This window comes from Aptenodytes forsteri, unplaced genomic scaffold (genome assembly GCF_000699145.1).
Source record: "Aptenodytes forsteri isolate BGI_AS27 unplaced genomic scaffold, ASM69914v1 Scaffold278, whole genome shotgun sequence".
NCBI classification, from domain to species: domain Eukaryota; kingdom Metazoa; phylum Chordata; class Aves; order Sphenisciformes; family Spheniscidae; genus Aptenodytes; species Aptenodytes forsteri.
Genome location: NW_008795907.1, coordinates 598731 through 612552, shown reverse-complemented (window position 1 = coordinate 612552; position 13822 = coordinate 598731). Strand labels below are relative to the sequence as shown.

The 13822-nt window shown below is 40.1% G+C and overlaps 1 protein-coding gene across 1 annotated transcript; it reads right to left on the bottom strand.

Annotated features, from left to right (window-relative positions):
* Positions 1-5711: 5711 nt before the first annotated feature.
* TM4SF18 (transmembrane 4 L six family member 18) lies at positions 5712-11975 on the bottom strand. Its single transcript, XM_009284263.2, has 5 exons — positions 11548-11975; positions 9865-9954; positions 9054-9196; positions 7320-7500; positions 5712-6060 (listed from the first exon to the last, which is right to left on the bottom strand). The coding sequence occupies exons 1-5, from the start codon at positions 11722-11724 to the stop codon at positions 6046-6048; spliced, it is 606 nt and encodes a 201-aa protein (XP_009282538.1). The 5' UTR covers positions 11725-11975; the 3' UTR covers positions 5712-6045.
* Between the last annotated feature and the right edge of the window lie 1847 nt (positions 11976-13822).

Here is a 13822-nt window from a genome sequence, read left to right as displayed (position 1 = left end):
GTGAAATAAAAACACAGGACGGGCACATGCAATTTCCCTTTATACGTTCTTGTCTCTCCCACCCCCTACCCTCCTTACCTCCCCCTTTCCCGCTCCTGTTTGCTTTGGTGAACACAATAAAATGTTGCACAATGTCTCTGTGTGTCAAGAGTAAACAAAAGATTCTGGTAACCTTGTCAGTTCAGATAATCTTCAAAGAAATTTTTTCAATTTCTGCCAACCTACTATCACGCAAATTACCATTTTAGACTGTTATCAGATTGTAAATCTTGTAGCTGAATTGAAAGTACTGTAGCTTTAAATGGATTTACAGACTTAAGCTTAATTACATTCTTCACTATCGTTATCACTCTCTCTATAGCTTGTAGACTACTGAAAAAATAATGTCTGTGACATGCGGTACAAGAACACAACTTTTTAAGTGCACTGTGAAAAGCTCTAAATGACACCTGTTTTCTCTGGTGTATCTGCTGCTGTGCTGACATGACTGAACGCAAGGCAGGCCCTGTAGGTGCAGACTTTCTGCTGCCTATTTCCCTTGCTCGTTCTCAATCTACGGATCGCTGCTTCTTCCCCTCTGCACGGCAATCACTAAACTGGTGCGACACAGACAGATAAGGGAGGACTGAGGTCACTGGTACCAGAGCAGAGCTCGCACACTGATGTATACATGGATAAGCTCTGCTAACCCGCCACAGTTCCCCTGGAAATGTAATTTTAGCACAAAGTGTGACATATATAGCTAGAGATGAAAAGGACCGTCCGTTCACAGATGGACCGGGGGGCGGGGGATGGATGTTTGCATCTCATTTCCAAGCAGTTTCAGTATTGCCCTAATGGAAATGAGGCTCAGAAATTCCACAAAATGAACTCCCTATGTTATCTTCCTCCTAGTCTATCACCAGACAGGATAAGCCACATTCTTCAATGATTAAAATCATAACAGATGCAATAAAGCTCCAGACAATCTTAACTGTTACCATTATCTAAATGTACTACCCAGTGCAGAAGGCTATACTTTTGCTTTATTCAAGTTCTGTAAACATTTTGTATCTGCTAGTCTCATTGAAAAATAAGAACGAAATTGGACCTTAAACATGGGACATTTAAAAAAACACCTATCTAAAGTTTGCAATTGCATTTTTTTTCATGCATACATCCATTACATCATGGCTGTGTCTGAAGCTTTAGACATACAAAGCCACCTGTAAACTTGCAAATTGTAAAAACTTATATTAAAAATATATATCTTCAGTCACTTGGGAATTCTTAAAAAATCTTTTCTGCACTCTGAGCACTGACACAGTCATACTCATTCTAAATGGCATTTTTCATTGTATGGCAACTTAAAAAATAGCTGTAATAACCACAATCTTCTTTGAAGCTATTTTCTTAATGGTCAGAAAAATTATGATTATTTTGGATAGAAGGCTAAGATTCAGAACATAACTAAAGTACAACGGGTTTCCTTTAATGACATACAAATCTAAACCTTATTTACCAGGACTGTGGTATACAGATAAATTACCAATTTTAATCACTATTCATATAAAAAATTTCAGGCACTGTCAGAATACTGAAGTTCATAATCTCACCCTTTGGAACCTTCTACACATCAACATTAAATGGAGGATTCTGCTTCTGTCTAAATGACTGTGGCCAAAGCCAAGTTTTCGAAATCTGACTGAATCTATGATGAAATTCTGGAGTTTCCCAGGTTGGCATCACATGCTCAAAATGATTTCTGTAGGAATTTTTTTTTTCTTTGCCATGGATGAAGGTCAGTGGTTCAGTGGAAAGATCAGCTTGTACAGGTTGCATATGCCCTGTTTTGTAAATTAACTGACGTAAAAATGAGAAAATGTTTACCTCCTCTTATTCTACTTAAATTCAAAGTCATTCCTTAATACTCAGCTAACAGAGTTGTTCATGTATATGTGGGATATTTGGTTTATTTTTGTTCAAATTTCCATCGGACTGAGGAAGAGAAAAAAACACACAGGCAGTATCCTTGAAATCTCCACATTTATTTGAGGGAAAAAACATGAGCATTCCTTTGCCTTAGTATCTTGACTCCTCTAAACTACTCTTTCTTGATTTGCAAAAGAACTGCATGTTGTTTTTATTTAAAGGCAAAACAAAAACTTCTGACAGACAAGATTTTTCCATTACTGCTTTTAATTGCGTCTCACCCAAACTTGAAGATATTCGTGTGCCTGAGCACACTCCTGTTACCTTTCTCTTAAGGAATGACAGAGGTGACTGGGCTTCCCAAGCTTGTATTATTGTCTTCAGAGGGTGTTTGAAGAGCAGGAACCTCACTCCTCTGATAGACAGGGCCTAAAAAGACTGAGCACCTAATCTAATTGGTTAAATTATGAGTCTGCAGTTTGGTGTCATGAATATCCCCTTATTGTCTTAAACCACAATACCTCATTTCTCATAGTGAGGATGCTGAAATGCTACGACTGTTCTGAAAGTCCTCAAAATTGCATTGAAAATATAAAGCTGATCTTTTACTTCAAAAATTTTTCTTGAGGAAAAAAACGCCCAAAATGGAATATTCTGACAAAAAAGTCTCAACAAAAGCTCCCAGTGAGACTGAAGCCCCACAATTTCATAATTCCCTAATCTGAATGATGTGTGTATAGTCTGCTGCCCATGCTGCTGTTCTGACCTCCTGCAAACCTTTGCAGGTAAACCCCCTTTAAAGTTCTGGGGAACTTCATTTGTCCTCTGCCACCCTATTCTTTTTCAATGTGGAAAAAAACCTCCATCCAACATGCGAAGAATTAGCAATCAGGAAATTGTGCTTCAGTGAGACTCACTTTTACCTACACGAGGAATAATGTGTCCCAAAATGCAAAGGTGTATGGGGCTCCACAGTATTTTACTGCCAATCTCTGCCCACAATTATTTGTGGTCAAAACCAAGTCTCTACAGCTATTTCCAGTTTCAGTGTTTTAAATGAATGACATTCCTGTTCCAGACACAGCAGCATAATACTCTGGCAAAATGCATTGGCTGTGAGGAACAAACAATGCTAGAACTCTTACTTCTAGATTTCAGCATTAACTCCTCGCTTACAGAATTTTATAAACTCAAATCTGCATCTTTCTTCCAGGTGTGTCCGGGAAGAAATTTTTATGTGTGGAAGAATATTTTATGTGTGGATTTCAGCAGGCAGCACATGCACTTCAGGTTCAGGAACACTTCTTCAAAAAAGGGTTGCTTGTATGCCAGCATGGTGTGAGCTTTGTCCTGGCTCTGTGGCCCACTTTTCTCTGCTGTTGTCAGGGTGAGGTCTGTATTCCACAGCTGGAGAGCCAGATGGTCACGTTGCCTCAAAACCCACCATCAGAGTTGCCGGTTATGTCTAGATTTCAAGTCAGTTAATATTCCTTACAGGAATCTTGGTTTTGCTACCAGGCACAGTTCATAGCACCTCTTGCTAGAGACACGACGTTTAGGATTGAATCAGGACTTAAACTGATTAGATCAAGTTTAACTTTGCCTTATGTCCAAAAGCCCTGTGTGAAACAAGTTGTTAAATTTGTAAATGCAAATGTTAGCCTTTAGTATTCTTACCACCAATTTCAAATTAATAAACTGCCCATTTAAAAGTTGAACGGTTAAGTCACAGTTGAGTCTGGCTGTGGCAATGGAGATGCCTATATCTGGATTATGGATAAAGAGGGTTGCAGAATCAATACCTCCAACAAGAACTAAATTACACATCTCTTTCTTTGATTTAAGCCACTAAAATAGGAGATACCAGCCTGTGGTAGAGCAGAAATGTAAATTCACAAGACACAATCACAAAAAAAAAGATGAATTAAAGACAGCCAAGCCTTGCCAGTGGTTAGGTACAGCCACTAATAATACTACTGTGGAAAAAGCTGTCAAACTAGGTACTGTTCTTTGTGTCTCCTGTCTGCCAAGCACAAGACTTTCCATGATCAGAGACAGAAGTTCCTGAAAAGTGGAAAGGACACATACAGGAGCAAGACAAAGGGTTAAGAGTTTCCAGGTGTAACTTTAAGGTATTTCATTGCTCTCATCCAGCATAGCAAAATCTATCTCAATAGAACCTGTTTGCCTAAAGATAAGCCTGTATTTTCCCCATGGCTGAGCTGGAGTCTGAATAGAATACCCTGTTTGTTTGCTTTCCTCTGTGAAATGGCGCCATTCACTTTGGGAATATTTAGCAGTTCTAGGGGTTTTCTGCTTTGAATGTCTACCCCACACGTACTGTTTTTCATCCAAATAACCAAAACCTTTTTTCAAGTATTTCTAACATTTTCAAAATAAACAGCTCCATGGATTGCAGCATGAAATCAGCAAGATTCTCCGAGATGTTTGGTAGGCATATGGGTTGATTGTTAAGTTTTCTTTCTTTTCCTTCTGTCCGCAAACAATATCCACAAATCCATAAGAATGTGGGATTATCATTTAAGTAGATATATGATAGGATGTATATTAAGCCTAGGGAAAAACAAGCGTGCAGTTGCAAAGAGTTCCCATTTTGTAACGCCTTTTTATCATGCATCTCTGAACATCCATGCCACCTTGAACCATCTCCCAAAAGACTAGCCCCATTCTTAAACATCATTAATTTCTTCATTACTTCTTGCAACTTAATAGATACTAAGCAATTATAACTTTAGATGCATTCTCCAAATCCTACAGGAAGAAATCAGCTTTTCAAAACAATCTGATAAAGGAACATCAAGGCAAAATCTCAATATTGTCTTGAAACAGAATTAAATGACTGATATACTCTATTTTTTCTAAATATCTTACCCACAGCTGCCACTTATTGTATGGTTCTAAATATCTTACCCACAGCTGCCACTTTATCATTTGCGGTTCTAACAGTGTTTAATATTAGATGTTGATATAGCTGAATCCCACTAGTTCTGATGTAATAGGGATACGTGCATTACTGCAAGTCTGAAGTACGTATTTCGCTTTCCTCTGGGTGTTCATTCTCTCAAAACCACAGTGCTGAATACAGCCAAATGTTGCCCATGCAGCTGCAAATGAGCCATATGTCCACTTTATTGTGAATACCTGAATTTCCACTGGGAATGAAATATAATTCTTTGAGAAATTGAAAAGACTTTTTAGCTGCTAATTTAAAACAGATTATTCTTTTTCGCCTGATTATTATTGTCAAGAATGTTAGCCTTCCATTGCAGCAAGGTCAGGGAATTTAGAAGAGGATTAATAAGCTAGCACTGGGTGCTCATAAGGTTCCCTCATATATTCCCTCAAGTCACATAATAAGTGATCAAAAAAAAAGTTTGCCTCTGAGTATAAAATAAAAAGAAACCCAGTGCAGCAATTAACGTGTACTAATTAGCACGGCTGACTTCAGAGCTGTGTATCTAATCTTTCAATCAGGCCTGGATGCCTTTCTAAAAGCCTTACCACAGGAAGACTTGATAGACTTTTTTCAGTAATTGCTTTGTGCAGTGAAGAACTTCCAAGATAGAATGAGCAGGACAGGCTGCTGCCTTTCGTGACCATCATGGTCTGTCTGGAACTAAAGTCTATTCATTCAGAAATCATGGCTTCATCCAGTGCACTAATTCTCAAGGGAACAACCCCTCCTGACATACTGGGCTTTGAATCAGGCCCTTTCAGAACAACAAATATTGCTGTGTTCTAAACAAAGAGAGGGGAGTATAAAAGCAGTTCTATAGGAGTTTTACAGCAGTTTATTCAAAAGAAGGTGATTTCAATACAAAAGCAGTTCCATGGTATTCAAACCTCCCTATTGTCAGAACAAGCCGGAGGGTAAAAAAAACGAAGACACACTTCCAAGGACAACATGACACGTTAGAAAACAACTAGAAAAATATAGATGTCAAACAGTTCAAATAACTTCATTCAAAGTAGAGAGGCTTGAGAGACAAGGATGTAAGACGAGGGTTTCATTTGTCTTTGCAGCACCCAAATCTACCATTGTAAATGTTGGAGAAGCCATTTCTCTCTTTTTCCGGGAGTGGGGGAGAAGCAGTGAAGATTTCCTTGCCATTTTCAGAGAATCCTGGCCTGCAAATAAAAAACAGAAGGAAGTAATTGCCCTCTTTCTTTCAACTCAAGTTAATATGGAAGTTGTTCCACTGTTCAACATCCATATCCAATCTAAATCCGACACACACTCAGGGTGCTCCAGAGGTGACCCTGCTCTGCGCCCAGGGACAAGCTGACAGTATTGCTTTTGACTTCACTGGAAGCTGGGCTGGGTCCCAGGCTGATGAGGCTCTTTCACTGGCAAGCGAAATGTTTTGAGAGAAATTGCCTCAGGCCTTGACCTTATCGTAGGTTGCTGTTACAGTAAATTCCTACAAGAAGCTCTTCCTTGCTGGCTTGCTCAAGGCCCTACATGGCACCTGCAGCTCCCCTGTCCTGGCTGACCAGCACTGGTCAGGAGACTTCATGCTGCAGAGGCACTGCCATCCTACCTGCTATGCCCTCCCAAGGTTTCCCACTTACATGACAGAACTAACCCTACTCTCTATGTGTGTGTGTGTGCAGGTGTACATATATATATATGTGCGTGTGGGTGTGCATGCGTGTTTTTGGGGGTTGCTGCTTTTCCTAATTAGAAATCTTTCTTGAACGTGCTGTCATCACTGAGATTGTTGGCTACATAAAAACCCTGAGGGCTCCTTGATCCCATTGCAGGTGGACAGGGAGGGGTAAGCATGCCTAATTTCACCCTACCTCCAGAGCTGAGGAAACTGAACGCCACACTAAACCACACCACTTCACACCAGTGTGCAGGTTAGCAGCGTCAGTCACTTGAGTTCTGGGGTTCCAACTAATTCTTCTGCCCAAAGCAGAGCCCTCTCAGTTATTGTTTCAATAACCTACTGAAAACCTAGTAAAAACTGATGCCTAGATCATGACTGTTACATATTACCTCTTGCATCTTCTTCTGTTTGCTGTGAAACCCTCACGTTGATAAGAATGACTTTAAATTAAATGCTAGAAGAACGGTGCTCAGAAACCTCTGCTGACATAGGAGCAATGGACTCAGCATCGGCATTGAATTCCCAATCACATTTTTTTGTTCTCAATCCTAGCCTTAAAGGTCAGAGTGAGCAGTCACCAATCCCTGTATACCACAAGGAACTAGTGGATGAATCAAACACAGTAGTTTTATTATCAGTAAATATCCTCTGGTAATAAAAATGCAGTAGCATAGAGAGTGCATAAACCAAAAGGGTAGGTCCTCAACTGAGAGAAATTGCTGAAGCTAAACTGACTTGGAGATGCTGAAGAAATTACCTCAGATAATTTGTTACCTGGACAAAAACAGAATAGGTCCCACAGAGTGTCCGCTTCAACTCGGCAGCCACTTTGAGAAAACAGATGATCAACTGCAGTCCACTAAGAGCTATCAGAATAGAGAGTAAAATGGTGTTCCACTCCACTATGTTAGCAGGTTCGGTGCACCGAGACCAAGCAGGGTAATCTGTGAGGTACCTATAACAGAAACAGCAATGTGAAGTAAATTAAATGTGGTGGGTGCAATTCAATTTAAATACACGTTATTTTACCTATAATATATAGAAAAACCATATTGGGCTTCATATGCTTCAAGTTTAGGAGTCAGACTCTAGTCTTTCACTACACCAGCATAACTCCTGCGTAGGTTTGTCAAACTCAGCTGAGTGAAAAGACTTATTTTCCTCAAATACATCTGCTTCATTAGTTTCCCTGTTAGACACCCAAGTGTTAGAAAGATACTGCCATTTTTTCAAATGGCAGAAGCCAAGTTTAAAACGGGAATTTTCCTTTTATTGATTTAATTTCAGCTTTAGGTTAAGTTCAGCTGACATCAGTACCATGCAGAGAGCAGGAACACCCCAACGCCATCATTCTAACCAGTGCATGCAGCCTAAATGGCAGAGCTGAAGTAAGTGTCACCGCGTGCAATTTCCAGTTGTTCTAGAGCCATGCTTTGCATCCTTGAGGATCATAATGTGTACAACTGACATGTGTCAGCTGTGCCCTTTTAACTGTGAGACATGGTATAGCCTGGAGGTTAATTGCAAGAACCTTTGTTAGACTCACTCGCTCAGTGTCAGCTGCTTTTTTTCTAAACATTCATAACTGAAATGCTTTGAGCCAAATCTGGAGTGCATTATTCAGCATTTGGCCCTTTACGTTGAACTCAAACTCTCATTTTTGTATTTCCAAATGGGATGGTAATGCTGGTGATACGTAGCAGAGATTGCAGGATGCACTTCAGTGGTTTAAAATAAAGCTGACTTATGCCAGAGAAGGCCATAGTTTAGGAACTATTCCTGTTGGATGCTGAAGGAACTTGTTTGTGGTCCCTTGACAAATGTAATCCTCAGTGCATTCAAATGAAGCTGGAAGAGCTTGGCATTATATGACTTGAAATATTCAAGTCTTATAAAAATTTGATCTTTTAAAGGAAGAATGTAAAATCTTGCAAAAGCAGTGTCAGGTTACAGATCTGAATCAAACCTTTCATGCCTCTAGGAGGCTGGGACACGGACAACACTTCGTCTGTCTCGCTTTGGTGTTTTATGAGATACAGCAGCTGTATGCAAAAACTACCCGTGATCAAACCACAGACTTCATCGAGCTTTAGGAGTTAGAAACCTACTGAGTTATTAAATATAAAAATGCCACCTATAATCTTTGAACCAAAAACCTGAGGAATTCGAGAGAATATTCTGAGAGAGTATCCATCTACACTCACTCTAATCTTATATTCTTTACCACATGTATGATTGTGACCACCACCAGATAAAGGACACTTAGCTAGACGGACCTCCAGGTCTGATCAGTACAAAGATTCTTACATTTAATCTTTTCTTACAAGGAGGCAAATACCTCTCTTTGAGGATTCTGGTGCTCATTCAAGAAGTTGAAAAACCTCACTCACCAATATAGGTCTTGTGTTCAAGAGACACTGTCATTTTGTGTAAAACTCTGAGAGAATTTGTCTGACTATTGTTTTGATGAACAGTTTCTTCCAGAAGACTTACACTGATGTTTCTTACCCTCCAGCAGTGTCTTTGAAGATATAATCCCATCCACCTGATGAATTGCAGAAGGGGCCTTGGATCAACCCCAGGGTAAAAATGATGCAACTGTATCCAGAGAAAGCAACTCCAAGCAGGGCTAACACAATTGAAATAAAACTCTGAAGTAAAGAGAGAAAAATATTACCGTGTGGGGACAGTGTCCACAGCAAATACAGTCATTCAGCCTGCCTAGCTACTTCCTTGGGGTAGAATCGCACATTTGATTGTCACAATCTTCAATATTCAGAAAGAAAAATACCAGGTAAAGAACAGTAAGCATACACATACAAAATAAAGGCTAAGACAGAATTTAAGACAGTTTCACAACTCTCAGTTAAATATCGTTTGAGGATTTTTTTTTTAAACTTGCAAAATTGTTTCCCAAAATGCTAGAGGAACACAACCATGCATTAAACATGTTTGCATCCCAGATAGTGTATATTGAGTCGTTACTGGAAAAAATAACTTCCAAATAATACAAGCGAGGGGATGAAGATATTTAGTTGGGGCACTTCGTTGAAACTCTCAGGCCTTCTACGTTCTTATTGTCTTTTACAAGGATTTTTTTGGTGGGGTTTTTTTGGTTATTTTTCTTTCATCCTGCTTATGCATCTAGAAGGAAGGAGCTACATTTTCTGTGACCTCTCAACCCGACTTAGAATTCTTCTCTGTGAAAGGAAGCAGAAACAGAGCAGTGGAGAGGGCAGAAGGATGTGGTGGAAACATGGGAGCAGGAGGGCACTCAGAACAAATGTTAAAGAGGCACAAAAATAGAACACAGACTCACCCTGTAGGTTTTGTTACAGCTCTCACTCTGGCAGCACCGATAGAACACGCTACACTCCAGTGTTATTAGAATTACTGCCAACAGAAGGATCTATAAGGGGACATTATAAGGTCAGTGAAATGACTGCAGATACCAAGCCAAAGTCTCCTTCGCCTATGGAAGGTAGGGACTGCATCTGTTACGCTCTGTTGAGATTTTAAAGCTGCTCACTAGGAAAGCACAATTACTCAAGGCGCACCATGGAACTGGACTGTTTTTATTAGGCTGTCACTGTACTTGTTTCTTGTACTTGAAAGACAAGAGTACAGTGTCTCCTATCACAGCAAAGTGTTACTAGCATGGACACAGCTATACCAGTGAAGCTGAAAGAATAAAACCAAGCTCACGAGTAAAAGAATCAATACCAATGAAAGGAAGGATATTTTATCGATAGAACCACATCAGTGCAACAGCTTCTTCCTGACAGTTACACAGATCAGGGTATCACCTTCCTTACCAACGCAGTCATCCTAGAAGTACAAGCTTTTTGTTAAATTCACCTGGACTTTCATTTGCTTTCCCTGTCAAGTATCCATACTGTTTTTCTCAGACTATTGGATTATTTAAACCTGATACTGGAATCATTTCAATAAATAAGATTTGGACTCCAGAACCACAAACTGCCACTCAGAGAGGCACTGGTTTGAAAGGGGAAATATGAAAAGGAATGTTTCTGAATCACAGCACTATCCTCTCACATGCTGCTGCCCTGTTTGTAACAGGATAATATATAAGTTTTTAATAAATTGGTAATGATCCTAAAAATGCTTCAAAATATGAATGTCACTGTTGCAGTTAACTTTTTCCCAAATTTTCAACTATGCTTTTCTCTTCAAATTCTCTGCCTGATAGTCTTTTCCTCCGCTAGAAAAGATTAGGTTTTTCTTCTGCTTTAGGAAGAATACACAATTTCAAAAGAATATCTCATGTTTTAATAACTCTCCCAGTTCAGCACCTTCATAAAAACACCTTACTTATGCAGATGAGACCTTTTTAAATACTGATTGTGTGCCTGCACACATAACTGCTTTCTGTCCCTGAGGCTACGGTTCTTTATGAACAGAGCGAACAGTATGAGCAGCAGGCAACTCTGTGTTAGCTTATTACTGCACATGAGCATATTACAAATGTAATGGAGAAAATCCTACTATGCCAAACACAGTGAGACAATCTTCTGTATTTAGCTTAACAGTGGCACTTGAGGCATTGTGAACTGTATCCAGTCCTCTAAATACTGGACTGCATACAGCTCTTAAAAACATCTGAACAGTTATGAGAAGCTTTTTTAGTTTTTGTTTCATTTTGTTTTGGTAAAAGAGCTCTAACTCAACCTCCATACAGGATTAAATCAACATAGTGCCTGCCCCCATAACACAAGTGTAAATTACACATAAACAAAAAGCCAGCAGAAAAAAACCCGATCATCAACCCTGCAAAATCACTTACATGAAATTAAATAGTATACATAGCATGTCATTCAGTATATTCACACTTGTTTCAGTTTGATCGAGTTTTTCTGCCTGCGGTGTTTTTGCCAAAGTAATCTGTATTCTCTTTAAAAGCACAGTTACATTGCTGCATAGTAACCCAGAATTATTTGCAGTAGAATGCAATTCTTTAAAAATCCATAGAATCAACACTTACCATCACACCTGAGAAACAGATCCCTTCAAAATACCACACGTAGTTGGGAAGCTGGTAACTGTCAGCATGTGAAGCTTTCCCATTAGGGAAGTATAATAGGATGTTAACAACAATACTCCAAAGTGCAAGAGGTATCAGCAGACAACTCAAACAGCTTCCACATGTCTCTAAAGCCATCTCTCAAGAACTTTAGAAGTTTTGCTCTTCCAAGCTAACAAAAGATTACAAGTTTTTAAATATGAGAAGTGTTTTGACCTCCTCAGTTTGATTCAGTCATTTCACATTCACAGGAACCAGGTGACTGGGGTATGATTCTGGAGATAGAGAAGTGCTTAACAGTTAGCAGAACAATAGATGAATATCGCTGTCTAAACTCATTGTCCTTTCTAAGCACACGTCTTAGTAGCAGTTTCCCTTCTAAAAGATCCTCCTTTGTGATCTTCCAAATGAAACATATCTAGAAGTCAGACTCAGGAAGGAACTTAAAAAATCTCATTTCCTAGTGACTGCTTAGAAACGCACTCCTCCCGAGAACACGGATTACGATGCAGATGTTCTGTGACATGAAGCAGGTTGCTCAGCCTTACTGCAGCTCAAAATTTTTTCTACCTTACATGGGGAAGGGGGCTGTCAAATGATAAATACGTCCAGTCTCTGTACAGAAGGCCACACATTGCCTCACACTACAGAGAATTAATACCAGGGCTTGGCAGATACGGCCCTAAGGGTGAACCAACACTTGCTGCTAACTTGGGGCAGCCTCACAAAAACACCAAGCTGAGTCTCAGCCACTTTGCAGAGAATACAGAAGCCTAAATAACACTGGTTAGAAACCGCCAGGCAGACATTGTCACGCTTTAATTAATTACTCTTTTCTGCAGCATTATGCAGCTGAACTGTTTCGTGAATTAAATCCTGCTATTTCTCCAGTTGTTTTACTCTGCTTACAGCTGATTATGCATAGCTACAGATCAGACCGAAGTACACATGACTTCTTGCACAGGACAAAAGGTCTGGCTGTTTTTTGAAATGCCTGCTGGTTTGCACTGTGCAAAGCCAAAGCCAGACAGTTTCCCCATTTTCATGTCATCATTCCCTAAGCCCTAAGCAACTAAACATCCATCCCAGTAACACAGAGCCAGAGCTATTTGAGTGCTCGCAGCAAAACCCAAGCCTTCTTTCCATGCCCCTGTGAGTCATCAGAAAAGTAACTCAAGAATGAGCGTAGAGCTTACTCAATAGGAAAATCACAGTCAGAGAACAAAAAAATTGGGGCTCTATCAAAAGCGAGAAGGCTGATTTTGGAAGCAATGATGTCATGGTGTATTTTCCTTCTGTTTCCTCATGAGCTGTTTTAGGCTCTGCACACATGAGGCTTCTCTCATAATCTCATAAAAGCTGTTTGGGTTGCATGTTGTAACTAATTCCTTCCTATTGCTTCTAATGAGATCACCCAAGGAAATGGGCATGGTGGTACTCATGCCATTACACCATTTTTCTACCCGTTCTCTGCTGTGACTCTCCCCTGTATCCCTCTCCCCTTCTTTTTCTAGGAGGCTTCATTTTGAAGTCCTTAGACTTTACTCTGAGGATCTTCCCATATCCCTAATCACTATGGACACTTTTTTCAGGCCTCCCTCTAATTGAAATTAGTGGCAAACCTCCCTTTGCAGGCTCACAGGCATGGACAGAACTCTCATCATCAACACTGCGCTTTACAGATCAAAGAAAACAGCTGAATTAAAAGCAGGCACATCACATCCCCAGGACCGATTTTTTATTACAAAACTCAAAGATCATATAATAGGCTGTCCTGGTTTTGGCTGGGATAGAGTTAATTTCCTTCCTAGTAGCTGGTACAGTGCTGTGTTTTGGATTTAGGATGAGAATAATGTTGATAACACACCGATGTTTTAGTTGTTGCTAAGCAGTGCTTACACTAGCCAAGGACTTTTCAGCTTCCCATGCTCTACCGACTGGGAAGGCTGGAGGTGCACAAGAAGCTGGGAGGGGGCCCAGCCAGGACAGCTGACCCAAACTGGCCAAAGGGACATTCCATACCATGTGACGTCATGCTCAGCACATAAACTGGGGGAAAGCTGGCCGGGGGGGCCACTGCTCCCAGGCATCGGTCTGCGGGTGGTGAGCAATTGCATTGTGCATCACTTGCTTTGTATATTATTTATTATTATTTTATTTCAATTATTAAACTGTTTTTATCTCAACCCACGGGTTTTCTCACTTTTACTCTTCTGATTCTCTCCCCCATCCCACC

Excerpts from the sequence above, each read along its gene's own strand:
- TM4SF18 (XM_009284263.2), bottom strand. The coding sequence starts at position 11,724 with ATGGCTTTAGAGACATGTGGAAGCTGTTTGAGTTGTCTGCTGATACCT. Across the intron at positions 9,197-9,864 it reads GCTGTAACAAAACCTACAGG|AGTTTTATTTCAATTGTGTT; the intron begins GTGAGTCTGTGT and ends TCTTTACTTCAG. Across the intron at positions 7,501-9,053 it reads TTCAAAGACACTGCTGGAGG|GTACCTCACAGATTACCCTG; the intron begins GTAAGAAACATC and ends TTTCTGTTATAG.